This window comes from Lontra canadensis, unplaced genomic scaffold (assembly GCF_010015895.1).
Source record: "Lontra canadensis isolate GAN:19392208 unplaced genomic scaffold, GSC_riverotter_1.0 scaffold66, whole genome shotgun sequence".
Classification (NCBI taxonomy): Eukaryota; Metazoa; Chordata; class Mammalia; order Carnivora; family Mustelidae; genus Lontra; species Lontra canadensis.
Genome location: NW_022631060.1, coordinates 11,310,144 through 11,335,961, shown reverse-complemented (window position 1 = coordinate 11,335,961; position 25,818 = coordinate 11,310,144). Strand labels below are relative to the sequence as shown.

The following is a 25,818-nucleotide window of genomic DNA, read 5'->3' as shown; positions in this document are numbered from 1 at the left end:
AGCCCAGAGGGTGAGTGGCCACGTCGGGATGGAGCACCCCCCGCACAGGCCTGTTGAGGCCTGGCTCTACACATAGGTGTAGACCGAGGGGCACCGCTCCAGGGCTCCCGGCCAGCAGGACCTGCACTTTGGTCACTCTACCTCGAAAGCTCTGGGGCAGCTGCAAACCCACACACCACGTGGGCAGGGCTCTAGGCGAGCAGTGCTGCTTTCTAAAGACCCAGCAGTTTCAGCATCCGAAGCAATGGCCTCACACGGTGTTACTGTCACACTCTGAACCCACACACACGGCAAGGATTAAAATCAGGGCTGCTCCTTCAGCACCGAGTGGTCTGGGGCCCGCCTGGGGGCCGGGAGCCTGTGTCCCTCACAAGCTGCCCCCTGGCCTTGGGCAAATGGGAAGTGCCGAGCCAGCCCCAGGCAGCTGGACCACAGCTTCCCCCACCAACACCTACAGGAGTGGGGGGCAGCACAGAGGTCTGGGCCCTGTCTTCACCACACACAATGGGGTCCTGGCACCACCACCAGAGAGACTGGTCAGGGAGGACAGGGACAGGCAGAGGGGAGGGACCAGCCAGCAGGGCATAGGAAGACCAAAGGATCCAAGACAAACTCGGGGACCCCCCACGGCCGACTCCCACAGACCAACTGTCTGAGCCAAGCTCATGTGGAATTCTCAGAGACGACCTGACGGCCCTGAGCCCCTCCACTACTCTGCCCCAGGGAAAGCAAGTGGCCTGGGCGTGGGGAGGGCGGCCCCTCCCCCAGAGCTGACACTCCTCTGGGCTAATTCTCAGAGGCCTCCAACAATCCCGCTGGGTCCAGCTGGGCATCCAGAAGTCACTCTCGGGCTGTCATGGAGGCGGGGTCCCTGGAGGCCTGATGAATCCGGTCGTCTAGAGGGGGCAGCGTCCACTGGCAGGCAGGAAGCCATCTCATTTCCTACAGGACGGGTCCGGTCGAGGCTCAAGTTCCAGCAAAGGGCTGGTCAGGAACCAGGTCCCTGCCCCCCCACGCCGTCCACAGCTCCTCACCGGCCACCGCAGAGAAAGAGCAGGTTGTGCACAGCTGGGACAGTGGAGCTGGCATTCTGGCCTGTGACCAGGTGGCGGTCCAGCACCACGTGCACGGCGTCAGGCTCACTGGCTGTAGGACGTCCCGAAAGCGTGGGCTTCAGGCAGGCTCACAGGCCAGGCGCACCCTGAGAACCGGCCCCCTTCCCTCTCAGGGGCCCCCCGAGCGCCAGGCAGCCTGCCTGGGTCTCAGCTGTGGCCCCTGGCCAGCGTCTCCCCAGCCCCGGCTCACCACTGAAGCTGGCGCCGGCGTCCTTCACGAAGTCCTCCACGATGAGGGGCAGGCGGGCAAAACCAGGTGCCCTGACGAGCTCGTACACAGAGGGCTGTTGGGGAGCGGGTTCCCACCCCCAGGTCAGGGCACCACAGCGCCCACAGTTGCCCTCCCCCAGCACAGGGCCCGTAAATGCACTGAGCAGGCAGCCTCAAGCTGAGCCCCCAGCGCACAATGGGGAGAACAGCAAGGCACAGAGCCCTGGGAGGGGTGTGGAGAGGCTACAGCTGGCCCGGGGTCGCAGGGGCGCACACTGAGGTGGTGCTCCTGCCCTCTCCTCCCCCAGCCCCCTGCACCACCCGCCAAGCTGGCCTCCTACAGCCCCAAATGGTCAGGCTTCAATCCTTGCACGTTAGATCTCCCTCCGGTCCTGTCTGGCCAGGATCCCTCTCCAACTCCAGGCCCTGCACCCAAACTTCCTGGCCCCAAAGGGTATCGTGCACATGACAGGCACTAAAACCAAGTCAGCTCCTTCCTTGGCACCCCAAAGTTGCCCGTGCCCCACTAAGAGCCCCCTGTGCTTCCCTCCCCATGTCCAGAGCCACGGGCCATGCCCTGGAGGCCACCCTGGATGTCAGCAGGGGAGGGGATGGGAGAGCAAGCAGCACAGCTACCAGCCTTTGGTCCCGGTCTGGGCAAGTGACTGTCCCCCTGCCAGAGGGGACAGTCCCTGAGTTTTCAGGCACATATACAGGTCTCTGATGCCTGGGTCCATCCCTTGTGCAACACTTACCCCTGTGATGCTGTAGCCCTGGAAGACCCAGGATCGGTCCTCGTGGGTGGCACAGCACAGAGCTGCGACGCCATGGCCAACCGCACAGATGGGCTCTGAAAGGAAGAGAAGATCTAAGGCCGTGGACAACCCCCCGGGGGCCCCTCCCCTCTCCCGACACCTCCTGCCTCCGAGCTCCCTCCCCACCAGTCAGCTTCTGCACGGGGACTAGGCTTGGTTCACAGCTGCTTCCTCAGGTTTTGGCCAGAGCAGACACAGGCAGTCACAGGGTGTGGCAGGCCCATGACCAAGCCGCAGCAGACCCACGGCTGGGCGTGGCGGGCAGTGGTGGATGTCCCCGCCCCTGCACGGCTGCAGCCCACCTGTGAACACCATCCCTCCATGGTCCCTCCACGGTCCCTCCGGAGCCCCAGCCCTGCCCGACAGTCACCCAGAGACCTCCCCGAGGTCGGGTGGGCGCACGGGCATTCCCACGGTGGCAGTGGCCAGGAACAATCACTCTCTGTCCAGACCATGCTGGGAACGGGAGGCCCTGCTCCCACTAACAAAGGACGCTGTGTGGAGCCCCTGCGTTTCTGTCTGCTGGTCCCTAACAAGCATCCTGTCCCCATCAGGCCAGGCAGCATGCCACATCTCCACAGCACAGCCTTTCTTCCAGCCCCCGCTGGCCTCAAACCCTGAACCCAATGAGGAACAAAACCAGCATGTTGGCCACTCACCTCAGAGGGAGCTGCGGGGGGCAGCCACAGGCCCCCATGGAACACAGGCAGAGGGCACACAGAAGGAGCGACCTGAGGGGCACCCCACTTTGAATGTGTGCATCCCCGCGGACAGCCCAGTACCCTCATGCCCTCTGGGGCCAAAATCGGAGGCTCCTCCCATCTGCCCTGTCTGTCCTGAAACATCCCCACTGACCTCTCCCATCTGCTGGCAGAGCCCCGTTCCTCATTAACCTACATACCCCCATCCACACCCCAGTCCCACACGTCACCTACTGTTCTCCGAGCGGAAGTGCTGGAGGATGCGGGCCAGGGAGCCACTGCTGGCCAGGTCGGCCAGGGCCCCGGGACAGCTGGGAATCAGGAGGGCGTGGTACCGGGCACCTGTGGGGAGATCACAGGCAGGGCAGTCACCGAGAGCGGGGCTGCTGGCTGGGATCAGCCCCCCAAGAGGACCAGTCAGATGCCATCATCTGTCATTTCTCCCCACACACACTAGGCATCCCAAGACCCACAAGCCCTCCCTGACTTTTCCGTGTTTCCCTGTGCCACCCACCTCCCTCCTCTAGACAGAGAACTCTGGGCCCAGGATTCTGGATGAATGCTGCCCTGGACAGTCAAGCACTTTGTGGCAAGCCAAGTACATCAGAAGCAGAAGCGCGGGAGCACTGTGGAGGCCACAAACCCACCTAGAACCCCCACACCCCAAAGCCCCAAGGTCTCAGCAGCCTGGGCCCCTCACCATCAATGGACTCCAGCTTGGCAGGGCTGGCGTACGCCTTGAGGCGGAAATCCTGCACCCAGCGAGCATTGCCCTCATTCACATCCACGAAGTCCATGGTCTTCCCCTGTAAGAGCACCAGGGGCCGCAGGTCAGCGGCAGACACCCCACTGTTGGCTTACGGGGGCTTGAAATGCCGACAAGAGCTTGGGGACAGCCCAGACCCCTCACCCAGCCATGCCACACCCCACCCCCAGCTAGCCCCAGCTGACCCTCAGTCCACCCCCTATAAAGTGCACCCACCGTCCACCTGGGGACGACCACAGAAGTATGCAAAGTGACAAACACGTAACCCACTGCTGCTGTGACCCCCAGTCCCATGCCAGAGAAGGGCAGAGAACCCCAGGTGGAAGGCCTGTCCCACCCTCACTCTTACATGCAGGGGCTGACCATGGACGAAAGGTCTCCCTTGCCAGAGGTAGGGCCAGAACCCAGGAAACAGGAACCAGAGCTTGATCACCTCAACAGCCCCCTAACCCTCAGCCCTACCACCTCCCTTGGAGTCACACCAACCTCAGGCTCCCTGCTTCTCCCTGAGAGCGACAGCACTCTTCCCAGACTCAGCCCCCCAAAAGGTACGGGCCCCATGGGCCTGGCTGGACTCACCCCAGGGGTGGCCACCTGTAGGTTGAAGGCGGCGCTGGCCAGCGTGAAGCAGTGAAGGAAGGACTGGGCAGACACACCTGCAAAGTCAACACGGCTCTAAATCGGGCACTACTGGACCCTGTGGGCAGGAAGAGGGGCATGACAGTCCCTGCTCCGGACACCCTCAGGGTCTTCTGGTCCCCCACCTCACCATGCTGGGGCAGCAGCCCCAGCCCCCAGGCCCCAGCCCCTGCAGGATGGGCTCTCTGCCCAGCCTGGCCACGAAAAGCCTCTCCAGAAGGCAGACTCAAATGCAAGGTCCCCAGGTGCAGTCACGGAACCACCAGCGACCCAGCCGGCCCCCACCCCCGGCATTCAGCCAGGAGAGGTAACAGAGGGCGAGACGTGCGTCCTCAGATGCGGGGCTGCGGCCCAGTGTCGGCAGGAACACGGGAGCATCCCGACCCCCACGGGCTGGCCTCGCCCCTGTCCTCACTTTAGGACACTTGGCCGCTGCTCACAGAGCTCCTGGCTCCTGCCCACAACGCCCAGTGCAGCTCACAGCCCTCTTCTGCCCACTCCGGTCCAAAACATTCCCCGCTGCCGGGGGCTGTGGCCCCACCAGGGACATCTGCTTCCAAACGGGCACCTTTATGTCCATCCTGGACCGAATCCCTAAACCTCAGCTTGCCCTCTGCCCAGCCCTGCGCGCCGCTGGGTGTCCAACCATCCGCGGACTCTGCCTAATTCTGCCCTGTTCCTTGAACCCGGCTTCACCCCTCCTCCAGGGTCTCTGCAGGGCCCCCTCCTGCCCTCAGTGCCCTAGTGGCCTTTTCAGAGCTGTGTCCCCTCCCCATGGCACAGCCACGCCAGTCAACCCTCCTCACCCTTACCCCACACCTCGATGGTCACCCCCACCTGCCGCTCCAGGACAGAGCCCCACTCCTGACGGCTCCTCCCACCCACGCGCTGGGCACGGCGACGCTTCCACCTGCAATTCTCCCAACCTTGCCCACTTGGGCAGCTCGAGTCCGGGAAGGCTCCAGAGCCAGACCCCGGGTCCCGACCCTGGGCTCTCCGCCACGCGACCTTGGGCTCGCTGCTTCCGTCTGACGAAGAAAGCGCAGGCGAGGGCCTGGGAAGCGCTCAATCGGGCGCCTTCCGGCTGGTCAGTCAGTCAGGCGGACCTCGGCACCGGCCGTGTGCCCTGCGGGAGCCGCACGCCGGCGCCCCGGTTCCTCACACGGCAGGACGCAGGGGTTCTCCGCCCCCGGGACAGCCCCTCCCCAACCCCTCACGCCCCGGCCACAGGCTCACGGCCACCCCCGCGGAAAGGCCCACGGTCCCACCGGCCGGCTGCCCAACCTCAGGCGCGCCGGAACACAGGCCAGCCCGCAGCTCCTCCGACAGCCTACCGCCCCCCACCACAGCCCGGCCGGCGCGTCCAGCACGGCAAGCCCCGACGCGTGACGCACGGAGGCCCCCAAGGGCCAGCACCCTCCGCCGCGAGGCGGCACCCGCTCTCCTCCCACAGGAGCGCCGCGCCCCGGGTCCCCCCGCAGGAGGCCAGGGACGCCGGCGCCGCTCCCCTTCCAAGGTGGAAGCGCCGCAAGGGCGAACCGCTCGGGGTCGGCGGGCCTACCGGCCGCCGCCGCCACGCAACACGTTCGCGAGCCTCACCCTCCGCGGCGCCGCTGGCGACTAGGAGGCAGGCGGGCCGGCTCGGGAGTCGCTCGGACGCCATGGCATCCTCCAGAGCCGGCGCGGCTTGCGCGTGCGCGAAGCGTGCGTGCGCGTGCGCGTGTGAGTGTGCGCGCGGGGGGGGGTGCCGGGAAACGCCGGTCACGTGCTACGGCGCCTGGAAGTGGGGCCGCGGGCAGCGCCGGGCGCATGCGCAGTGTCTCCTCTTGCTCGGAGCCACCCCCTAGCTTGGTTCCGGGACTGGCGGTGCCGGCCGGGCTAGGGGGCGCGGTGCCGGGGGCATGGGGGCAGGGGGGGCGGTGTCGGGAGGGCAGCAGGTAGGTGCGGGAAGCGGGACGGGGCCGCCGGGGCGGGGGGAAAGGCTGGGGGTCGTGCTGGCGGGGCTCAGAGCTTGGCCCCAAGGCGGCGGGAGACAGCGTGGGCCGACTTTCCCGGCCCGACGCCTCAGCAGCCTTGAGCAGACCCCTGGCCCAGTCCCTGGTCGCAGTCAGGAACACGGTGCCTTTCCCTTTTCGTCGTCCCTTGGGACAGGAGCGTGAACCAGGAGAGAGGACCCCTGCCCGTGAACGAGGGTGCCCGTCCCGTGGATGATGGTCCCTGCCTCGTGGATCTGGGCACTTTACCCTGGATCACTGAGAGTCTGGAGACACAGCATGGAATGCGCGGATGCGCGGGGCAAAGCGCCTTCCCAAGGGGGCTCACGTCCTGCAGGTGGGGGCTTCGAACATGGGTTCACAGGTGACAGTAGTGGAGTGGGCCGGCCAGCGGGGAGAGGGGGTGGGAGGGTGGCCAGGTCAGTCGGGAAAATGGGAGGCCAAGAGTTTAAGGAGGCCGGCCACTCCCCTAGGGCAGAGAGGGTGGGGCTGCGGCGGTGGGTGCTTGTGTGGGCAGAGGTGGGAGTCTAGAGATCAGGGGGGTCTGCAGGTGTCTGCGGGGCCAGGAGGGATGGGTTCTGCCTCCAGGATGGTTGTGGGGAGACAGAGGCATCCAGGGTCGCTGGGGTTCAGCTGAGTCCCTGGAAGAGGATGGGTGTCCCTTCCTGAGATAGTTCTAGGTGCTGAGTCTGGTGAGGAAATCAGGGTGCCGTTGGGCAGAGCTGCATCTTGAGCACTGCTTCCACGGCTTCCACTGACTGTCTGGGAGACACACGGGTCAGCTGCAGATTGTTAGGTGGTCTCTAAGGCCTGGGCCTGGGAGGAGGGAGGCAGGTAGAGGGCCTTGGGCACAGGCTGGTGGTAAAGAGGAACAGACCCACCCCTTGACCCCCACAGGCCACCTTCCAGGAACCCCTGCTTCAGGCAATAGGGTTTCCTCGAGGTCTAGCCAGCCTCAGTTCTGACTAAAGAAACCTTTGTCATGGGTAAAAAATGCCAAAGTGGCCGAGGCCAGGCCAAGGACCTCTACTCTCCTGGGCACTCCTACCTCCATGACCACCGGCTCTGTCCTCTGCCTGGCGAGGCCGCACGCTCCCACAGCTCCTGACTACCAGCAACCCCCAACCTCAGCAGGATCCTCCTCTTATGAGTGAAGTAGAAGCTTGGGGCTCCCAGCATTGGTAGGGCCTTAGGACAGGGGCCAGGAGCTGTGTGGGTGAGTGGAGGACTTTGGATGGAGACCCACAAGCCTGAGGTCATAGGCTAGGCCTAGCCACAGAAAGAGCTTTCTGGGTTTAGGAGGGCTCCCCACGTGGGCATTCGTGGGATCCAGGGGCTGGAGATGCCAGGCTGCAGCGGGGGCCATGGGACCATCCTGCAGGCCCAGCCCCCACCACACCACCCCGGGGCCGCCCTGACACCCACCTCCTCTTGCATCACCGAACTTCATTAGGCCAGGCCGCTCCCCTCTGCCACTAAGAGGACAGACGCGGTAGCTGGGCTGTGGCCCTGTACCACGAGGCTGATGCGTGCAAGTGGGAGCATGCGTGCACAAGTGCACTCTTGTGCTCAGAGGCAGTGTGCGCTCCACTGTACACCTAAGTCCTTGCAGAACACTTCCAGGATGGACCCACCTGCCTGAGCGGGCTGACGGCCGAGCCCATGTCCTGTGTGTGTATGTCACCCCAGCCCCAGTCCAGGGCAGCACGTTTGCCTGGGTCAGTGGCTCCCAGCACATGCAGGGCTATGAGGGTCCAGGTAGCTCGTGGCATCTGGAGTTGAGGTGGGCAGGCTCCACGGGGCAGATGTGGTGGTATGGGGTCTTGGTCCGGGTCTGGCAGCGGCCTGCCTCTCTATGTGTGCCCCTGTGGGCAATGAGGACCGGACGAGAGGGAGCCAGAGGCCCTGTCATGGTGACTGGGGTTAGCCCTTAGCAGGGCTGCCCCCGACGTGAGGCTGTGTCTGTTGCCCTCTTTACCCACACCGTCCTGCTGGCTTGTCTCTCCACTGCCTGAGCGAGTTCCCATTCCATTGAGTTGGCCCCTTGCCCCTTCTGCCCCCTCAGCCCTGGCAGGCGAGGAGGGGGATGCTCCTGCAGCCCAGCCTTGGGCAGGATTGGGATTCCCGCAGGTGGATCAGTGGGCAGTTAGCTCTCCCTCCCAGGGCAGAGCCCAGGAGAGCCTCAGGGACGGCTCTGCACCCTGGCCCACGTCTGGATGGCTATCTCCTGGGAAGGATCCAGGCCTGGGGGGAACGGGCCTTCCCCTCCAATACCCCTTCGTCCATCCCCAGGGCCTCGCCAGTGTCACAGCTGAGGCCCTGAGGTGTGGGGCTCGTGGGCACGGAGTCCTAGGGCATCAGCCAATAGTGACTGCCCAGGAGGAGAAGGGAAGGGCCAGGGAGGGGGCTGGGGCCGGGGCCCCCAGGGCTCTGCTGCTGCGGAGTGATGCCCTTGAACCCAGGGTTTTGGTTTTGCTCAGGGACCCTGAAACATGAGGTGCAGGGTGTCCCATGACATGTTCTCAAACACCAGTCGGGTTCATGGTCTCATTCCTGTCTCTGCACATCGCTCCAGATGGAACAAGGATGGTTGGGGGGGCGTTCTCGGGGGCCTTTCCAGTAGGCACTGCCAGAGTCTCAGGACCCCTAGCTCTCTTGCTACCTTCCTTTCCAGAGTGTGCCTGAGCCGGTCCCCCCGGGAGCCTTCCCACTTGCTCCTCCCTCTGAAATGCTGGAGCTCCTCTTTGTCTGGCGAACTCCTAACTGTCCTTCAAAGCCCCTGGGCACCAGGGGCACCGTTTGCCCTGTGCTCCCTTTCTGAGAAACCCCCCTAAGCTCACAGGGCTTCCTGAGTGCCCCCCCATTAGGTGAGCCTGACTGCTGGGTGGACCTCAGACAGGAGACTTGGGACAGGGCTCTTTCTCAGGGCTGGTGTGTCATGGGCAGCCCTGCTGGCCAGACTGCTGGCCAGGGTACCCGTGTCCTGGGCCCAGCTGCATCCTTCTTTCCAGCAGTGCTCAGGCTTTGGGCACTTTGGCTGGGGCCGGGGGTGGGATCTAGAGACTTAGAGCCCAAGCACTAATGCAGACCCTGAACCAGACAGCAGAGGGTGGCCTCCGCTAAGGGCATGGGGCTGCGGAAGCTGGGGCAGTGGGCGGGGAGCACCGGGGTCCCTTCACCTTCATCACGTAGGGCGAAGTGTGGCCCAAAGATGTCAGCCAAGTGGGCAGGCAGTTTGGTGACCTGGAGTGGGGTGGTAATGGCAGGGAGGCTGGCTGCATCCTGCCCAGGACATTAGGACAGGGCTCCATGCGTAGGTGGGAGGGTCCACAGGAGTGTCTGAATGGGGTTCCTCTCAAACACACCTCCAGGTACCACTGTGCTGGGTGGGGGACAACGGCCACCCACACTCAGCCTTTCTTCCCGCTGGCCAGGGATGGTTCCCAGCGATGTCACCGCAGCACCCTCCGCAGGACCGCAGGGGCCGAGCTGCTGTCCTGCCCCGACAGTTGACCGTGAGCTGAGGCTGGCAGGTGGACACTGCTCACCAACCCTCTGACAGCCTCACCAGACCTCCCTGCGCCAGAGACACCGGGCCAAGATGTCCAGGCACTGGGCATCAGAAACAGCCACTGGGACACAGGGAGCCTCCGCCTGTCTGGCCCAGGGACTAGGGGTGAGGTCAGGGAGGCCCCGAGCCGGGGAGCTGGGGGTGGGCACTGAAGATCCCGGAGTCAGGACTGGCCCGCAGCAGCTGGGGTCAGTCCCCAGAGCCAAGCTCTCTGCCACCTGTGCCTTCGGTGGGGGTATCGGTCACTCTGCCTCCATGATGGAAGAGAGGTTCCAAAGGACCCCACTTAGCCCCAGGCCCCTCTCTGTGGGGGAGGGCAGGGTCTGGAGACAGCGGCCAGCTCCACTCCCTGGTCACGCCAAGAATGCATTCCAGGATGGGACTCCCCAGAGAGGGACTGTACACTCCGGGGAGGGAAGGGGTGCTAGACAGAAAAACGAAGTGGAGCCCCCCCCACATACCTCTTCTGCGTCCTTATAACCTTGACCACCCGTACCCTCCGAAGCCCACATGTGGTGCAACGTGGCACAGCCTGGCAACAGGAAGACATCAGGTCCTGGTACCACGGCCCAGAGCCCAGGTCTCTGGGGAGTCCCTGTAGTGCCCGGGGGTGGGGGTGGGGGCAGGGTGTCCCTCTGACGGTGCCCAGCCGGTGGACACCTCTGTCCCAGGACACGATGCTCCCACCTGAGTTTTCCTGATGGCCTTGAAAATTTGATTTGTATTTATAGTACGTACTTTTTTTTTTTTTTAAGATTTTGTTAATTTATGACAGAGAGAGATAGCGAAAGAGGGAGAAGCAGGCCTCCCTGAGCAGGAAGCCCGACGCGTGGCTCCCAGACACTCTATAGTACCTACTTTTTTTTTTTTTTAAGATTTTATTTATTTATTTGACAGACACAGATCACAAGTAGGCAGAGAGGCAGGCAGAGAAAGAGAGAGAGAGAGAGGAGGAAGCAGGCTCCTTGCAGAGCAAAGAGCCCGATGCGGGACTCAATCCCAGGACCCTGAGATCATGACCTGAGCCGAAGGCAGAGGCTTAACCCACTGAGCCACCCAGGCGCCCCAGTACCTACTTTTTAAAAGAGATTTTTTAGGGGCACCTGGGTGGCTCAGTGGGTTAAGCCTCTCCCTTCAGCTCAGGTTACAGTCTCAGCGTCCTGGGACTGAGAGCTGCATCTGGCTCCCTGCTCAGAGGGGAACCTGCTTCTCCCCCTCATCCCCTCTCCCCTCTCCTCCCCTCTTCCTGCTCACTCATCTCCTTCCTGATGTCAGTATCTTTGTCTCTCTCTCTCAAAAACAAAAACAAAAACCAGCCTTGGACATCGCTAAGAGTTTGCTTATTTTGGAAAGGTCCCTACTCAAGTGTAGGAGCACAGTGGGATGGAAGCATCCAAACCCCACACGGACCCCCGAGACCCGGTTAAGCTAGTCTCACATCCCCAAAGAGGGGATTCCAGGAGCTGAGTGTGCATGGGAAATCAGGAATAAAGAAACAGGGGCGCCTGGGTGGCTCAGTGGGTTAAAGCCTCTGCCTTCAGCTCAGGTCGTGATCCCGGGGTCCTGGGGTCGAGCCCCGCATCGGGCTCTCTGCTCAGCGGGGAGCCTCCTTCCCCCCCACCCCGCCTACTTGTGATCTCTGTCTGTCAAATAAATAAATAATCTTAAAAAAAAAAAAAAAAGGAAACAGGAGATCATCACCAAGTGCTACCCTAAATCTACCCTGACAGGTGGCTGGTGTTAGCCGACCCCAGGCTCTGCACAGGCCTGGTTGTGTTGGGAAGTGAGAGGTGGAGGCCACAGCAGGCCAGCGGGAACCGTGACGTCCTGGGCTCCCTTGGACCAGCTGATGGAGAAGAAGTAACTTTGGATCTCTAGCTTATTCACACACAAAACCTAAGGTCCACAGATAGGCTGAGACATGACATGTACTAAACATGTGCAAATGCCAAGAATATTAGCCTGGAAGGAGGAAGAGCTCCTTCCTTCCGACCGCGATTTCCAGAGCGCACACGGTAAGGGGCACGGGAGTCCATGTGACGACCTCAGACTTTAGAACTTCTGCGCTCAGGAAACAGAGCAAAAGGGAAGCCAGCCGCTGGGTAAAGATGTCTGCAGTGTGACGAAGGCTTGGTAGGCACAACAAGCGGAGAAGTCCTCCAAATGAATGAGAAGGCACTCCGTCCAGCAGAACGGACAAATGGCATCAAGAAGAGTCACAAAAGGCAAGGCCCAAATAGCCAGGAACTTTGTGAAAAGAAGTACATTAGAGCCGTGCAGAGAGAAACAACCAGAAGAGGTGGTCGGACTCACACGGTCTGCATGTTTCCCCCCTACCCGGGGTGGGGGGAGCGGGGCCCTCGCCGCTGTGTGAGACGCAGCCCCTGCGGTCTCGAGAGAGGAGCCCGTCCCTGTCTGCAGCAGCATCAACTCACCACAGTGGGAAGGGGGAGCAGCGAAACGTCTGTCGACGGACAAGCGGGCGAACAAAATGTGGTCTATCCATCGACGGAACATAAAGCAGCCTCGGGAAGGAAGAGCGTTTGGGCGCCCGCCGTAGCGCGCGTGGACCTGGGGGACGTGATGCGGAGTGAAACAGGCCGGACACAGGGACAAACACTGCAGGATCCCACCCAGATGGGGTCCCTGGAGTCTCCAGATTCGCAGGGACAGAGTGGACGGTGGGCACCGGGGCCGAGGGAGGGATGGGGGTCAGTGTCTCAGGGAGACGGTTTCCATTTGAGAGGTTGGAAAGTCCTGGACATGGTTGATGGGGACGGCTGCACAACAGGAATGTGCTTCGTGCCTGAGCCACGCACTTGATGTGGCTAAGGTGGTAAATTTTGGGTTCTGTGTATTTTACCGCAATAAAACAAAAACCAATAAAACAAAAACAAACAAAGATATGTTTGCAGCACACACACAGCCCACCCTAAAGACGCCGGGCACAAGGGCCATTACAAGGATTTTCATCACTGCCCTATTTGGAAATAAGCTCAGTGTCCTGTGAACTGGCGAACAAGGCGGGGCGGGGGCAGGGCAGGGGGCGACCTCCAGTGGAATGACCGTGTCGAGGGCCAGGCTCTGGGCTTCCAGTCGAAGATGACAGAGCACGTCCTCACAGTCACCTCTGCTGGCTGCAAAAATTTTCTAAAATATCAGGGGGTTTGTTTCTGAGATGCAAGCCACCGAACGGAGACAGTGGGAGAGGGGACTGCCCAGCCGAGTGGGGTGGGTGGTCTGATGAGCACCGCAGCAGCCCCAGCACCTGTGGGGCAAAGGGGCTGGAGGCTGGACCCTTGGGCCAGGTCTGCCCTGCCCCGCAGCAGCCCACCTTTTGTGGCAGGCTCTGGCCAGGTAGCTCAGGGACTGGAGCAGCCAGTGGTGTGGGGGTCAGGAGGAGGTCCCAGGACTCGGAGGAGGCAAGTGTCTGGACAAGGCCGCCAAGCCCGTTTTGGACCTTCTCACTCCCAGAAGTTTCTCTGGACTTGCCTGGGCCTGATATGCGGTACAGGGAGCGGGTGTGCCACTCTGGGAGGGTGGGTACCAGGAAAAGAAGGGAAGGGCGTGCCCCCAACACGTGAGCTACAAGAGGCTGGGGACAGGAGGGGCCAGAGTGACAGAGCCCACAGGAGCACTTCTGGGCCCAGCAGGGCCTTGCTTCTCCAGACCCTGCCCCTACAGCCTTGCGCACGGCTGGGGGCGCAGGCAGACCAGACTAGTCGGTCACCTGGTCAGAGTGGGCTCAGGGAGCTGTGGGCTATGGGGTGGCAAGAGGAAAGCCCATCTCCCCAGTCTCCTCTGTGCCCCGCACAGATGGGGAGCTCACCAATGACAGCGATGGAGAAAGACACGCCCTGGCCTCAGATGCCAGAGCAAGGTCCCCCACAACCACGCCCTTACTGCTCCAGTCTCAGCCCTGCCCTGTGCACTGCAGCTGGCAGCCCAGGCCTGGGGGTAGGAGTCCATCTAGGGCCAGGCCGGCAGGAAGGCCTGGCTGTGGCGGTCTGGGACGGGGCAGGGTCTGGGTTCAAAGGCATGGGGGTGGCTGGAGGGGGTGCGGTGGACGGTGGCACCTGGAGCACCCTCTTCCTCCCTGGAAAGCCTGGTGCTGTGGCTATGAGACCACCTCCCACACCCCACCAGGAAGCCCTTGCCTTTCCCCGTCCCAGGGAGGTGAGGACGCCAGCCCAGCCATTAGACAAGACGGTTTATTTCAGATTCAGCCTCCACTCAGGCCCAGGGTTCCAGGGGTGGGCTGGCCAGGTAAGGACGCGTCAGTGCCCACAGTGCCCGCGGCCACTGTGCCGCGGGCCAAGCTGGCTCCATGCTGAGGAGGGGCTGCACAGCAGTCTCCCTCCCTACCTCCACAGCGGGGCAGTGGACGCGGGTCCGCCAAGCAGCTCCTTTCTGTGTTATTGCATTTATACGCTTGTTAGAATCGAAGGGCGCTGGGTGAGGTGGGAGGGGCGGTCTACGGGGGCAGGACAAGCGCAGCTGCTGGGCAGGTCCTCCTTGGCCACAGCCCCCATCCCCGGCCTCCCTGCCAGGTTCTAGGTTGCCCCAGGGCAGGAAGTGCTGTGGTCCCAGCCTCGGCCGCTCCCCTGGGGCACAAGCTAGGTGAATGGTGGGAACACCCCAGACCAGCCTTTGCGCTGTCTGTCCACCCAGCCAGGGTGCAGGTGGTGGACAGAGGTGGCACGAAGTTCTGCCACTGTGAAGGCTTGGTTCAGGTCACCCCATTGCCCCGGCCCTACCCACATGGGCCCCCCACCCCTGCCCAGCTACAAACAAAGAGCAGAAATGGGGAGAGTGAAACAGCCATACCCTTTAATGTCCCCACATGGGCTGGGCCCTCGTCAGGGCCCATCCCGGACCCCTACCCAGCCCTGTCTGCCAGGAAGCGCATGGGACCCCTGCGGCCACTGGGAACTGGCTGGCACGCACAGGCGGGCGGGCCATACTCAAGGTCCTCTCTTCCCCCTGCCCCCCAGTACCCTGGCCACAGCAAAGACCTCTTCCCCGTGCTATGGCTCCTCCTGTGCTGCACGGTAAACCCCAGAGCCTGGGAGGGGGAAGTGCTGGGGGCCAGCGAGCGGGCTGGGTTTCCACGGCTGGGGGCATGTCTGTCCCTCTGCGTGTGTGGGGGTTTATGTGTCTATATGGTGCGCATGTACGGATGTGTGGATAACTACGGGGGAGCTCGGCATGCACTAGGCTCCTGAGATCTGTACAGGAAGTGGCTGTGCCCCCACCTGGGCACTAGCCATCATTTTTTCCGGGCCAGGAAGGCCACACCAAGAATTAGGGCTACGGCGGCCACAGCCACACCCCCAGCCACGAGCAGGGGGGTCAAGTTCTCAAAGGGGCAAGGGCCTCGGCCCCCTGGGGCCCCGCTGGGTGCTTCACCCTCCTCAGCCCCATCCCCAGGGCCCTTGGGCTCCGTGGTGGCATCAGGGCTGCTCGGGGCCGCAGGGCCTGGCTTCAGGTTACTGTGGTTATTGAGAAGGGTAGGGTCTGCTTTGGCCGGGGTCTTCTTGGCCGCTGGTGGTGTGGGGGCTGCGGGAGGCTCCTGCTTCTCTGCTTGGGCCTCCTTCTTCCCAGGCTTAGCTGAAGGGGCCTTTCCATCTGCAGCTGGTGGGGCTCTGGCCTCAGCAGCGGCCTGTGGAGCCTTGGTGTCGGGCTTGGGGCTGCTGGTCGCCTTTCCCCTGGACTCCATGCTGGGCGGTGCTGGCAGGCTACGTGGGGTGTGCGTGGACAGACAGGCAGCTGGAACTCAGTGGCTCAGGACAGCTCACCACTGGACATTATCTAGGCCTGGGGAGAGACACAATGAGGCATGGCAAGAGACTCAGCCCACCTGCTTAGCTCCCTACCATCCTGTCCCCATAAAGGCCCTCTGGACCACCCTCCACCCCAGAAAACCCCGCTCAGCATGTGCTCCCAGGGCTTGATCTCCAGCAGTCCCCCACCACTCCCTGAGAAGTCCCTCAAACCACACAGGCAGATCCTGTTGGCCCTGAACCGGCTGGGGGTGCGGCATGAGACTAGCCATCCACACAATGGTCCTGGCCATGCCTGTGCTATTTCCATCTGCCCTGGACAGGGCAGTGAGAGGAGGCACTGCGGTCAACGGAGGGCGTGGCAGCTATGGCGTGCCTGGGCAGAACCAAGAGTGTACCTGCTTGGAAGGACTGGGTCCCTGTGGGGGGGGGGTAGGGCAGGAACCCAGAGTCTGGGCTCCGTGGTGTCAGTGGTATGAGAATAGGCCCCAGGCTGCCAGAACTGGGGTACAGCACACCTCAAGTGTTTCCCTGGGAGGCTGTAGAAGCCAGGCCGGCAGGCAGTGACAGGCCCTGTGCCTCCAGGCAAGCCATCTGCCCCTCTCCAGATCCTGGTACCCACCCCCAAGACCAGCTTTCCCTGCTCCAGTTCAAGGTCAGGGAGTCCTTTCTGAGTCTGGGGCTGTGCCCGCTTCTGGGCAAGAGTGGTGTGTGTGTCGGGGGGGTCCCCTGGTGTGAGCCTGGTGTGGACATATGCCATGTCTGTCGGCCTCAGCATCCTCAAACCTGGGCCAGGGAAGGGGATGGGGGTTCCGGACTGTAGGAAAAGCCTGGCCCAGATCTTCTATGTCTGAGTCGGGCTGGGCCCGAGCCATCTCTCTCTAAAGACCTAGACACCCCCTGTCTGTGTCTCCTCCGAGAGGATTAGTACCCCTCACTCCACCAAGGAAAGGGAGCACATGTGGGAAGCAGCGGCCCAGGTTTTCCACCCAGGCCAGGAACACTAACCACACCTGAAGGTCACCTGTAGGTCACAGCATAACGGAGGTGTCCCAGTGAGCGGCCCAGGCCCAGCTGCTGCCCCATTTCTCACGGCCCCGGCAATCCCTCAATCCCTGCTGCTCTGGATGGGCACCCGGCTGCTGGGGGTCAAGTTTGCAAAGGGCAGGTGGTCTCCTGCCCGCCCCCCCTCCAAGCCCCTGTTATTTTTGGTTCACACTGACGTCAGCCAGTGCCCCCTCCCCTTCCCAGGAGCCGCTGGGCTGGAGAGAGCCGGGGGCCCAGCGTGCGCCCCCAGTGACCTTCAAGGCGGGAGCCGCCCACTCGCCCCGCGGGGCCGCCCCGTCACACCCCCGGCCCCAGGCCCTGGAGCCCCCGCTGTCTTACGCTGCTGCTCCCGGCGCTCCCACCTCGGCGCTGCGCGCTCTCCACGGGACCAGGGCGGGCGGCGGCTGTGGCGGCGGCTGCGGGGACTGGGAGTTTCCCACAATGCCCTGTTCTCGGCGCCGCAAGCCCAGGAGGCGGGGCCACATCACCACCAGCACCGCCCCCTTCGGCCATCCGGGAGCCCCCGGCTGGCGGGGAACTGTGGGGCTCCCACGCACAGGCTCCACTTTGGATCCCAAGGGCGGCTTGCAGTCAGGGAAGAGAGGGGACTGCCCTTCCCGCCCCTCCGCCCCAGTCTGCAGTCCCCCAGCCCGGGCCCCCTCCTGGGCCCCGTGCCGGCCAGCGGGAGGGTGGACGGAGGTCGGTCTGCAGGGACAGGGGAGCCGGCTCCAAAAGAGGCTACCCTCCCCCTCCGCCCCTCCCCCCAACAGATTCCAGAGACGAGCTATCTACTTAGAATATTTATTTATCTTCTCACAGGACAAGACACAAAAAGTTACAACTTCTTAAAACTCTTCAAAAGAAAAAATATAATTTTGTAAGCAGCAGCAGCTTCCAAGGTACAGATGTGGTGGGAGAGGGCAGCTCCCAGGAACCGTGAACTGGGGGGCCCAGGCCTGAGCCCCAGGTAGTGTCACCGGGAAGGGGCCTCCGAGGGCGGGGCCCGGGTGGGGGTACACAGCACCAGCACATCAGATCAATCACCGACACAATCACGTGGCCTGGGGCGGGGCGGCCGCTCTGATTCGCGACACCAACGGAGGGGGGCGGTCCAGGAAGGCAGAGCTTACGGAGTGTAGTCAGCGGCCTTAGCAGAGGCCCCGGGAGTAGGGCGAGCCCCAAGAGAGCTGAGGGAGCAGGTGCTATCCCCGGAAATAGAGCAGGTACCCCCAGGCTCCATACTGGTCCTCATGTCTGCCCTCCCCACTGGCCAATCCTGGCGCCGGAGGGTGGGGGGGGGCGGGTCTCAGAAGAGGGGTTTGCTGAGGTGCAGCAAGAACCACGCTGGGAAAATAAATTCCTGAATGGGGTCAGAAAGGAGCCCAGGGCGCACACAGCACAAACACACACACATTGACTGGCCATGTGGGTAAAGCCCGCAGCCACCCACTCCTGCCCTCAGCCCCATCTCTGAGGGGCCAGGCCAGTGGAAGTCTGGTGGACACAAACTGCTCCCCAGAACATTTGCACATGCACACAGACCTCACACGCTACATGCCCCCAGCCTGGGGTCGGGGGAGAGAAGCCCACCAGGAGGGGTGCTGGGTCCCACAGTGGAGTGGGGGGGCTTGCCCTGGGAGTCAGAACTCAGTGTGACCCCTGCCTGGGACTCCTGGCTCAATATGGGGGGCAGGAGACCCCAATCCTCCTGCAAGGCTGGCTGGGGGGGGGCAAAATGGAGTCCTGGCCAAGTGGAGAAGGACAGCAGCAGGGAGAGGCTGGACGGATGGACAGAGGGATGGACAGAGCACTTGTGCTCAGCAAGTTAATAAATAGGTTTGTGCGGGGTCCCCTTCGCAGACTAGGGGCCAAGCCTCGGGGACAAGAGCTGGTAGACTGGAGGGTAGGGTCCCACTTGCCCCGCCCAGGCCTGGGCGCCCCAGCCCAGAGACCAGCTCTGTCCCTGGGGGTATTCAGGCCGGGGCGGAGCTGTGGCAGGGGCTGGCTCCAGGAATGTAAAGATTTCTGCATTTTCTACATAAATAAGACATTGCTCCCAGTGGACGTGCAGGCAGGACCCCGCGGGGGCCGCTGTGTGCACCATGTGGACCCCTTCCTCTGCTTCCCCCAGTCCACGTGAGAAGGCTGGGGAGAGACTGTCTCTTGCTCAGTCCTGGGCAGGCCACGTGGCTCCGGCCCCACTCTGGTCCCACTCTGCTGGAGGGAGCGGCTGGCCGCTGTGCTCAGTGCTGGGGTCGCTGCAGCAGCTCCAGCAGCGTCTCTGCGATGCCCAAGAAGTAGACCACTTGAGCGATGCCAAACAGTGGGGCGATGACCAGGGCGCGGCAGTAGGCGCCCTTTAGGAAGGCCGTGGGGCCCTCGTGCCTCAGGATCTTCCTGTAGGGGGAGGGTGGTCAGGGCCGCTGTGCACCCCACCCCCCGCCCCGGGGCCATCCCACCGGGCACAGTCCAGGAAGCCCCAGGAGGGTAGTCAGGGCCGCTGCGCACCCCACCCCCCGACCCCCGCGCCGGGGCCCTCCCACCTGGCACAGTCCAGGAAGCCCGTGTAGGTGTCCTCGTTGACACCGCGCTGCAGTGATTGGAGCCTGGTCTTCACCACTGCAGGGGTATGCGGGTCAGTGTGGGGCCCAGCCCGCCTCCACCCCTGCCCCTGACCCAGGCCCAGGCACTGACCGTCACAGGGGTTGACGGCCACAGCAGCTGCACTCCCAGCCACACAGCCGGCCAGAAAGGACACATAGAAGGGAGCCTTCTCCCCCGATGCGGGACTGCCCAGCTGGTTCAGGTTGGCAAAGAGGGGGAAGTAGACAATGGAGAAGGGGACGTCCCTGTGTGGGGAGGGAGGGATGCTGATGACCTAGAGGCATATGGTGGGCAGGCCTCCCTCCTCCCGCCCTTACCGTCTCTCCCACCTGAGCAGTGTGGCCCCCAGGCCCTTGTAGAGGCCGGCAATGCCCCGGGTCCGAAGCAGGTCCCGGGTCAGCTGAGTAGCCGTGGGCCGGGGGGTGGCCGGAGCCTCCACGGAGGGCTGGGAGCCCCCTTGGGCCGACAGCTGGGCCTGGGCATCCAGTATCTTCTTCTGGGCAGCTGGGGAGAGAAGGGATGGGCCTGCTGGCTCCCCCACTGGGGCAGGGGATGTGGCTCCAGCTGTCGCCCCCACCCCAGCTCTCGGTACCCCCCACACCCTCACCAATGCGGCCTGCGTCCTGAAGCTGGATCTTCAGCATCTCCATGGGGGTGGTCACGATCACCTGGCAGGTGCCAGCCCCACAGCCCGCCAGCATCTCCTTCACCAGGGTCAGCTTCTGCCTGTGGAGAAGGGGTGAGGGCCGTGGTGCAGTGGCAGACCCAGATGCCTCCACCGCCCCGGGGGGCTGCCTGCTGCCCTGGACATGAAGTAGACTGGGAACGGGGAGGTGGTGCGGCCCTGGAGGGGTATGGCACCCGCCAGCCGCAGATACCCCTTCAGGCCTGCCAGCAACGGGCACCGAGCCCATTAGACAGATGGCCCCCGAAGCAGGGCCTGGGAAAGGTGGAAGGACCACAAAGAGCAGCGTGGAAGCTGCGGTTCGCAGGCACCCGAGGGGCTGCCCTCTCGGCCCCACCCTCAGGTGACGGGAAAGGTGGTCAGTGTCCCCCCAATCCCACCCTGGGGGCCGGGACCCCTGGGGCCGAGGCACCACTGGACTCGGCATCTGCTTCCTTCCCGGTGCAGGAGGCGGTGAGGAGAGGGAGGAGGAGAGGGGCAGACAGCTGTCCTTTGTGGCTATCTTTTGTCCGGAGGCATGGACCCCTCCCCTGCACGACTTTGGCTCACAGCCCCTCACCCATCCTTGGAGAGCTGATATCGAAAGAAGTCGTTAGCAGCCAGCTTGATGGCCTTCTCAGGGGTGACGAGGGTCAGGTTCACAGCGGCTCCTGTGGGGCATGGGGGGTGGGGGAGCACGGGGCGGGGGGAGCACAGGCAGGTCAGTGACGCAGGCTGGGGAGGCTCTCAGCCAGCACAAGCCTCCAGCTGGCAGAGCCCCGCCCCAGTCACTCCTTGGCTCCCCTCCTGCCCTCTCACCCACATTGGTGCCGGGCGGGGCAGGACCGGGCAGGGGCAGTGCCTCCTCTGGGCACTCCCCTCACCCTCCCTGCGTGATGGACCCATTCTGGCCTCCCTGAGGAACCCCTTCCCTGGAGGACCCCGGCCCTGGGCGAGCAAGAGCAGAGGGAGGCAGTGGTGGGTCCCTCCGCACCAAGTCTGGGCAAAGCCAGGCTTGGGGACTGCCTGCTAAGCGGCTTTGCGGTTGTGCCCCACCCCCTCCCCTCCGGTCTCCCCGCACAGATGGAGTCCCACCTGCCCCAGAAGCGGGGGAGAAGACTGCCACCGCACAGTAAAGACACTTCGTCCTGCCGCGCTGGCCTCCGCAGCAGGCGGAGGGGAGGGGCTGAGCTCCAGGAGGGCTGCTGAGAACCACCCCGCGCTGGAGAGCCGGGCCTGTGCCATCCACCCAGCACCCAGGTCTGACGGGCCACAGCAGGCACCGGCAGGCCAACCTGCCTGGCTCTGCCCGCGGCCTCTGAGGCTGCAGGAGGGCCCCCCACCCGGTGCCCAGCCTCACCGCGGTACATGCCGAAGTAGCCCTCCGAGCGGATGGTCTTGATGAGGCAGTCAGACCTGCAGCCGAGAGGGGGAGGGGGAGCCAGAGGGCTGGCAGCGGCTCCAGCCCTAACCCAGACCTGCGCCTCAGTTTCCCCTCTGGTCTATCAGGGCGGGGGACACAGGAGCAGGACTGGAGTTGAGCCGCAGCCTGCCCCCCACAACCCTCCAGCCCCCGCGCCCACCGGGCCTGCTCACATGCTGGCGTACAGGCGCTGGCCATTCTGCTGGTTCTGCAGCCTCGTCTTGGCCAGGTCGATGGGGAACACGCAGGTGACCCCAATCAGCCCGGCGATGCCGCCGTTGATGAGCTTGGCCGGCAGACTGGGGGGCAGAGGGCGCGTCAGGCCTGGCCTCCTCGGCCGCGGTCAGGACCACACACGGGGTGGGGTGGGGTGGGGTGAGGCCGAGAGCGCGAAGGCAGGGTCACCTTCTGACCTGATCTGCTTATCAGCCATTTAACTGCGTGCACCCAGGTAGCCGGAGAGGTGGACGCCAGCCGGGGGAAGACAGGGGTGGTGGCGGGCGGAGCGTGGGTGGGAGAGAGGGGGAAGGGGCGGTCCTCCACTTTCCGGGGAATTTCAAAACCACCGCTTCTGTTCTAGAAGAGGGTACGGGAGTCAGCAGAAGGAGGGAAAGACCACTCAGAGGCACACCAGGGAAATAAGCTGCCCCCCAGGTCTCATGCAAGGGCACCGATCCCCTCACTCACCCGTGGCCCCATCCCCAGGGCCACCCAGTTTCCCTTCAAGGCGCCCCCGCCCCCGCGCGGCTTCCCAGCCGGCCTCGCTCACGCTCACACACACTCACGTGCACACTGAACGCGCACAGGAGCGCACCCTGCCTTTAAAGGGCCAGGCGCCTCTGGGGCAGTGAATCTGCCAGCCAGGCAGGTCAACCGCGGGCTGCGGTGACCCCCTCTTCCTTGAGCAGCTGCAGCTGGCGCCTGCCCCCTTCAGGATGGAGGCCGGAGGTGCTGAGGAGCCCCCCAGCCTGGGCTCGGCTCACAGCTACCCAGGAAGATGCTGCCGCGCCAGGTGCAGCCCCCCTCCACCGCTCCCATGGACCCCAGACAGCCCCTCCCCTCGGAGAAGCACTAGGCTCACTCACACCCAGCCCAGCACCCACCCTCCTGCCCACCCTTTCCAGGAATCCCACTCCCTGACAGACACAGACACACACGCACAGACCAGGTCCTCTGGAAGCACAGGATAGGGGGCAGTTGGGAAGGGGATACCGGACTGAGGCTCCCTGGGGTTAGTTCCCCGACCCACTCTAGGGCTTGGGGGAGATGGGGCCCCTCTCACTAAGGACAGGGCAGGAGAGCCAGAGCCAGCCTCCGGAGCCTCCTGTCCTGGGCCTCCCAGAGTCCCAGAGCCTTCCCCGCCGCCTCTTCCCCAGGCCCCCTCAGAGGCCAGCTGTCACAGGCTCTTACCCACAGCACTACCGCCCAGGGTCACCAGACTGGCTCACGCCCCTGGTCCCTCTGAGGACCGGTGACCTTCACCTCAGCTTTCCCAGGCCATCTGTTCCTGTGTCCCCTGCCCCTCCAGCCCCACCACCCCCGCAGGCCCCAACCCCTCTCACCCCAAGGAGCACCTCCAGGACTACAGCCTACCGGGCTCAGTAGCTGTAGACCCAGAGGCCGAGGGAGGGGCCCGCTGCGGGGATTGGCCGCTAGGCGGGGCGGGGCCGGCCTTGGTGAGGGGGGGGACTTTCTCTTTCACTTTGGGCTGAGGCTCTCTGCCGCTGTGGGAGAAGGGATGGGAGGGGGTGTGACAACTTCTGAGAGCCAGGGCCCCGCCTCGGACACCTGACCAGCCCACAGGTGTCCTAGCCAAGCGAGGGCAGCCGCCCACATGAACCCCAGCCCGAGGCCGCCACGACCCTGGATGCCCCATGAGTTCCCATCTGCAGCGCACAGGCTGCATCTGTCTAGGGCTCTGGGACCCAGAGGATGGGGCGCTCTCTGTGCTCAGATCCTGTGTGTGGACAATCTGTCCCGTGGGGGTGGAGATGGGTCTGTGCCCACTCCTGTTCGTGAGACCTATGTCTGTTGGATGAAGACACGTTTCATGGAAACCGCACTCTGGGACACAGGAAACAATACACGTCTATTAAAAAGCTAAGGTTGGGATGCCTGGGGGGTTCAGATGGTTAAGTGTCGCCTTCGGCTCGGGTCATGATCTTGGGGTCCCAGGAATGAGTCCCTCATCGGGCTACCTGCTCAGCAGGGAGCCTGCTTCTCTCTCTGCCCCTCCCCTGCTCCTGCTCGCTCTCTCTCTCTGTCTCTCAAATAAAGAAATACTTTTTAAAAGGCCAGGGATGGGGCACCTGGGTGGCTCAATGGGTTAAGGCCTCTGCCTTCGGCTCGGGTCATGATCCCAGGGTCCTGGGATCGAGCCCCGTATCCAGCTCTCTGCTCAGTGGGAAGCCTGCTTCCTCCTCTCTCTCTGCCTGCCTGTCTGCCTACTTGTGATCTCTGTCAAATAAATAAAAAATTAAATCTTAAAAAAAAAAAAAAAAAAGGCCAGGGAGAGGGTGGCTAGGTGTCAAGAGGCCTGCGGCTGCCACCCAGGACTGCTCACCTGGCAGGTACAGAGGGCACGGAATGGGCACTCCCAGAGCCCTCTGCCTAGCCAAGGGGCCCCCGACGCACACACCCAGGGTATCTATCCCCAGCACCAGCTTCCCGGTGCCCTAGCCTGCAGATAAAAATCTGGCCTCTGAACTTCAACCTGATTCTCCCTCCCCACCCCCACCCAACCCACCTCCAGGTGGACTGACTACAGCCAGCTCAGTGGCCCAAGGCTGTCAGGGGCAGGGTCTCCCTGAGACCTAGCCCTGCCCTCCAGGGGACTGAGGGAGCCCGCCTCCCTGAATGGTACCAGACCCCCACCTTCCATCCAGGGTGAGGGACCCTGGGTGACGGGGGTCCTGGAAGTCAGACGGAATGTCTAACGTGAGGAGGGGAGCAGTTGTGTAGGGAAGAGGGGCAGGCCCAGGGATCCCAAGCCTGAGGAGACATGAGTCTGGGGTCTCACATGACATGCCTCAGGCCTCAGAACGGAGCAGGGAAGAGGGTCGCCCGGCTGACAGCGGTGAGAATGAAGGAGCTCCAGCTTGGGGAGACTGGCAAGGGGTCCACTGGACCCAGAACCCCCCTCTGTCGGACCTCACTCTGCCGTTCCCACTCCCTGCTCTGGAGACCTCTGTGGAACGACCTCCCCTGGGCACCTCGTGTTGCCGTGGAAACCCAGCCACCCCGGCTGGGGCTGTCAGCCCTCACTGCCCCCCACCAATTCTGCAGCCAGGTAAACTAAGAAGGCAGACAGTGGACAGCGCTGCCCACAGAGCTCAGCCACAGGATGCTGCTGCTCCTTCCAGACTCCCCAGGGGTAAAATCTCCCACAAATGAAGCCGCTGAGCTCCCCCTCGCTCAGCCCCCACGGAAGGCGATGGGGGTGACGATCAGAGCCTGGCACTGGCCGCTGGCTGCCCATTCAGTCTCCCCGCGTCCCTTCCCCCTGGGCCGAGGGTAGCTTTCCATCCTGTCGGAGGGGCCCCAACCCGCGAACAAAGGAGGCTTGCGGTGGGGGCTGCGGGCTCCAGCTCGGAGGCCGGCTCAGGCACCTCGTCCCTCAGGACGGGGTCCAGATGGGGCCCAGACGGTCACGCTGCCCCCGCCAGGCGACGGCGACTCCAGCCACGCACGTGTCCACACAAGTCCGGCGGGGTCCCACGTGTGCGCCCCCTCCCCAGCGGTCTGGCCTCCGCATCTGGGTCTCTGGCCCCAGCTTCCCACCCCGTGGGGCCACGTGTGCGCGGGGAGCGCGCCCGGCACCGCCCGGGGTCGAGCACGGCCTCCCACACCCGGGCGGCAGCCGGTCAGAGCATCGCCGGCCCCGGGACCTCCCCCGCTCCCCGCCCCGGAAACACCTCGTCGGGGCAGCTGTCACCTTTCCCGGCCGCCGCGGCGCCCCTGGCCGCCCCCCGCCCTCCCCGCAGCCGGGCCGCAGTCGGTGGGCGCAGCGGAAGGGAGAGGCCGGGCCGCCACTCACCGCGCGCTCTGCCGCCGCCGCCGCGCTCGCCTCCCCGCCGTGCCGCGCGCCTGGCTGCTCGGAGCGGAGGCGCGTCCGCCGGCTCAGCGCTGCGCGCGCTCCGCCCCCTGCCCCCGGCCCTCGGCGAGCGGCCTCCGGCTCCCCCTCCCGGCCGCCGCGGCCACTGCGCCGGCCTGGCCGCAGCCGCCCGGCCCCGAAAGCCCTTCCTGGGTCTGCGGGCCTCGCGGCCCCGCATGGGCCAGCGGCCCAGGGATTCGCCCCGGCGGGCCAACGGGTGGCAGGCAATGCTCGGAAGAGGGTGTCCTCGGGCAGGAGCGGTCCCCAGCCGCACGGTGGGCGCCTGGCGGGGACTGATCGGGCGGAGCACCTGCCCACCACCTCGGGTGTCGCGGGGCCCTGCACACCGGTGACTTTGTATCCACGGCTGCTACACCAATGTTACTTTGTAGC

At 64.0% G+C, this 25,818-nt stretch overlaps 4 protein-coding genes across 10 annotated transcripts; 1 reads left to right on the top strand and 3 right to left on the bottom strand.

The window, feature by feature from the left end:
• Positions 1 to 657: 657 nt before the first annotated feature.
• Positions 658 to 5,949, bottom strand: GATD1 (glutamine amidotransferase like class 1 domain containing 1). Of its 3 annotated transcripts, XM_032879836.1 has the most exons (8): positions 5,846 to 5,949; positions 4,187 to 4,263; positions 3,542 to 3,647; positions 3,076 to 3,183; positions 2,081 to 2,175; positions 1,306 to 1,399; positions 1,035 to 1,146; positions 658 to 942 (listed from the first exon to the last, which is right to left on the bottom strand). In XM_032879836.1, the coding sequence occupies exons 1-8, from the start codon at positions 5,907 to 5,909 to the stop codon at positions 936 to 938; spliced, it is 663 nt and encodes a 220-aa protein (XP_032735727.1). In that variant the 5' UTR covers positions 5,910 to 5,949; the 3' UTR covers positions 658 to 935. The 3 variants fall into 3 exon arrangements, with proteins under 3 accessions (XP_032735727.1, XP_032735728.1, XP_032735726.1); XM_032879837.1 differs by lacking the exon at positions 658 to 942 and having other exon boundaries at positions 1,034 to 1,146; positions 3,072 to 3,183; XM_032879835.1 differs by lacking the exon at positions 658 to 942 and having other exon boundaries at positions 1,041 to 1,399.
• Positions 5,950 to 14,940: 8,991 nt separating this feature from the next.
• On the bottom strand, positions 14,941 to 17,099 carry CEND1 (cell cycle exit and neuronal differentiation 1). Its single transcript, XM_032879838.1, has 2 exons — positions 16,981 to 17,099; positions 14,941 to 15,628 (listed from the first exon to the last, which is right to left on the bottom strand). The coding sequence occupies exon 2, from the start codon at positions 15,528 to 15,530 to the stop codon at positions 15,081 to 15,083; it is 450 nt and encodes a 149-aa protein (XP_032735729.1). The 5' UTR covers positions 15,531 to 15,628; positions 16,981 to 17,099; the 3' UTR covers positions 14,941 to 15,080.
• Positions 17,100 to 17,428: 329 nt separating this feature from the next.
• On the bottom strand, positions 17,429 to 25,441 carry SLC25A22 (solute carrier family 25 member 22). Of its 5 annotated transcripts, none has more exons than XM_032879833.1 (10): positions 25,369 to 25,441; positions 21,746 to 21,903; positions 21,506 to 21,631; positions 21,270 to 21,325; positions 20,490 to 20,580; positions 19,853 to 19,971; positions 19,575 to 19,749; positions 19,336 to 19,490; positions 19,185 to 19,260; positions 17,429 to 19,038 (listed from the first exon to the last, which is right to left on the bottom strand). In XM_032879833.1, the coding sequence occupies exons 2-10, from the start codon at positions 21,763 to 21,765 to the stop codon at positions 18,885 to 18,887; spliced, it is 972 nt and encodes a 323-aa protein (XP_032735724.1). In that variant the 5' UTR covers positions 21,766 to 21,903; positions 25,369 to 25,441; the 3' UTR covers positions 17,429 to 18,884. The 5 variants fall into 5 exon arrangements, with proteins under 5 accessions (XP_032735724.1, XP_032735721.1, XP_032735720.1 ...); XM_032879830.1 differs by having other exon boundaries at positions 21,746 to 21,908; positions 25,369 to 25,390; XM_032879829.1 differs by lacking the exon at positions 25,369 to 25,441 and adding an exon at positions 22,743 to 22,850 and having other exon boundaries at positions 21,746 to 21,908.
• PANO1 (proapoptotic nucleolar protein 1) lies at positions 22,268 to 25,748 on the top strand. Its single transcript, XM_032879100.1, is given in 5 exon segments — positions 22,268 to 22,344; positions 22,861 to 23,008; positions 24,618 to 24,621; positions 24,751 to 25,154; positions 25,156 to 25,748. Coding segments are annotated over 5 exon segments (1,200 nt in total). The 3' UTR covers positions 25,723 to 25,748.
• Positions 25,749 to 25,818: the final 70 nt, after the last annotated feature.

Bases quoted from the DNA above. Each gene is read 5' to 3' on its own strand.
- GATD1 (XM_032879835.1), bottom strand. From the start codon at position 5,909: ATGGCGTCCGAGCGACTCCCGAGCCGGCCCGCCTGCCTCCTAGTCGCC. The intron at 4,264-5,845 runs GTGAGGCTCGCG...TTGACTTTGCAG, and splicing joins CGCCAGCGGCGCCGCGGAGG to GTGTGTCTGCCCAGTCCTTC. The intron at 2,176-3,075 runs GTAGGTGACGTG...TCTTCCTTTCAG, and splicing joins GCACTTCCGCTCGGAGAACA to AGCCCATCTGTGCGGTTGGC.
- SLC25A22 (XM_032879833.1), bottom strand. From the start codon at position 21,765: ATGGCTGATAAGCAGATCAG. The intron at 20,581-21,269 runs GTGAGGCTGGGC...CATGCCCCACAG, and splicing joins CTACTTCGGCATGTACCGCG to GAGCCGCTGTGAACCTGACC. The intron at 19,972-20,489 runs GTGAGGGGCTGT...CCTTCTCCACAG, and splicing joins TATCAGCTCTCCAAGGATGG to GCAGAAGCTGACCCTGGTGA.
- CEND1 (XM_032879838.1), bottom strand. From the start codon at position 15,530: ATGGAGTCCAGGGGAAAGGCGACCAGCAGCCCCAAGCCCGACACCAAG.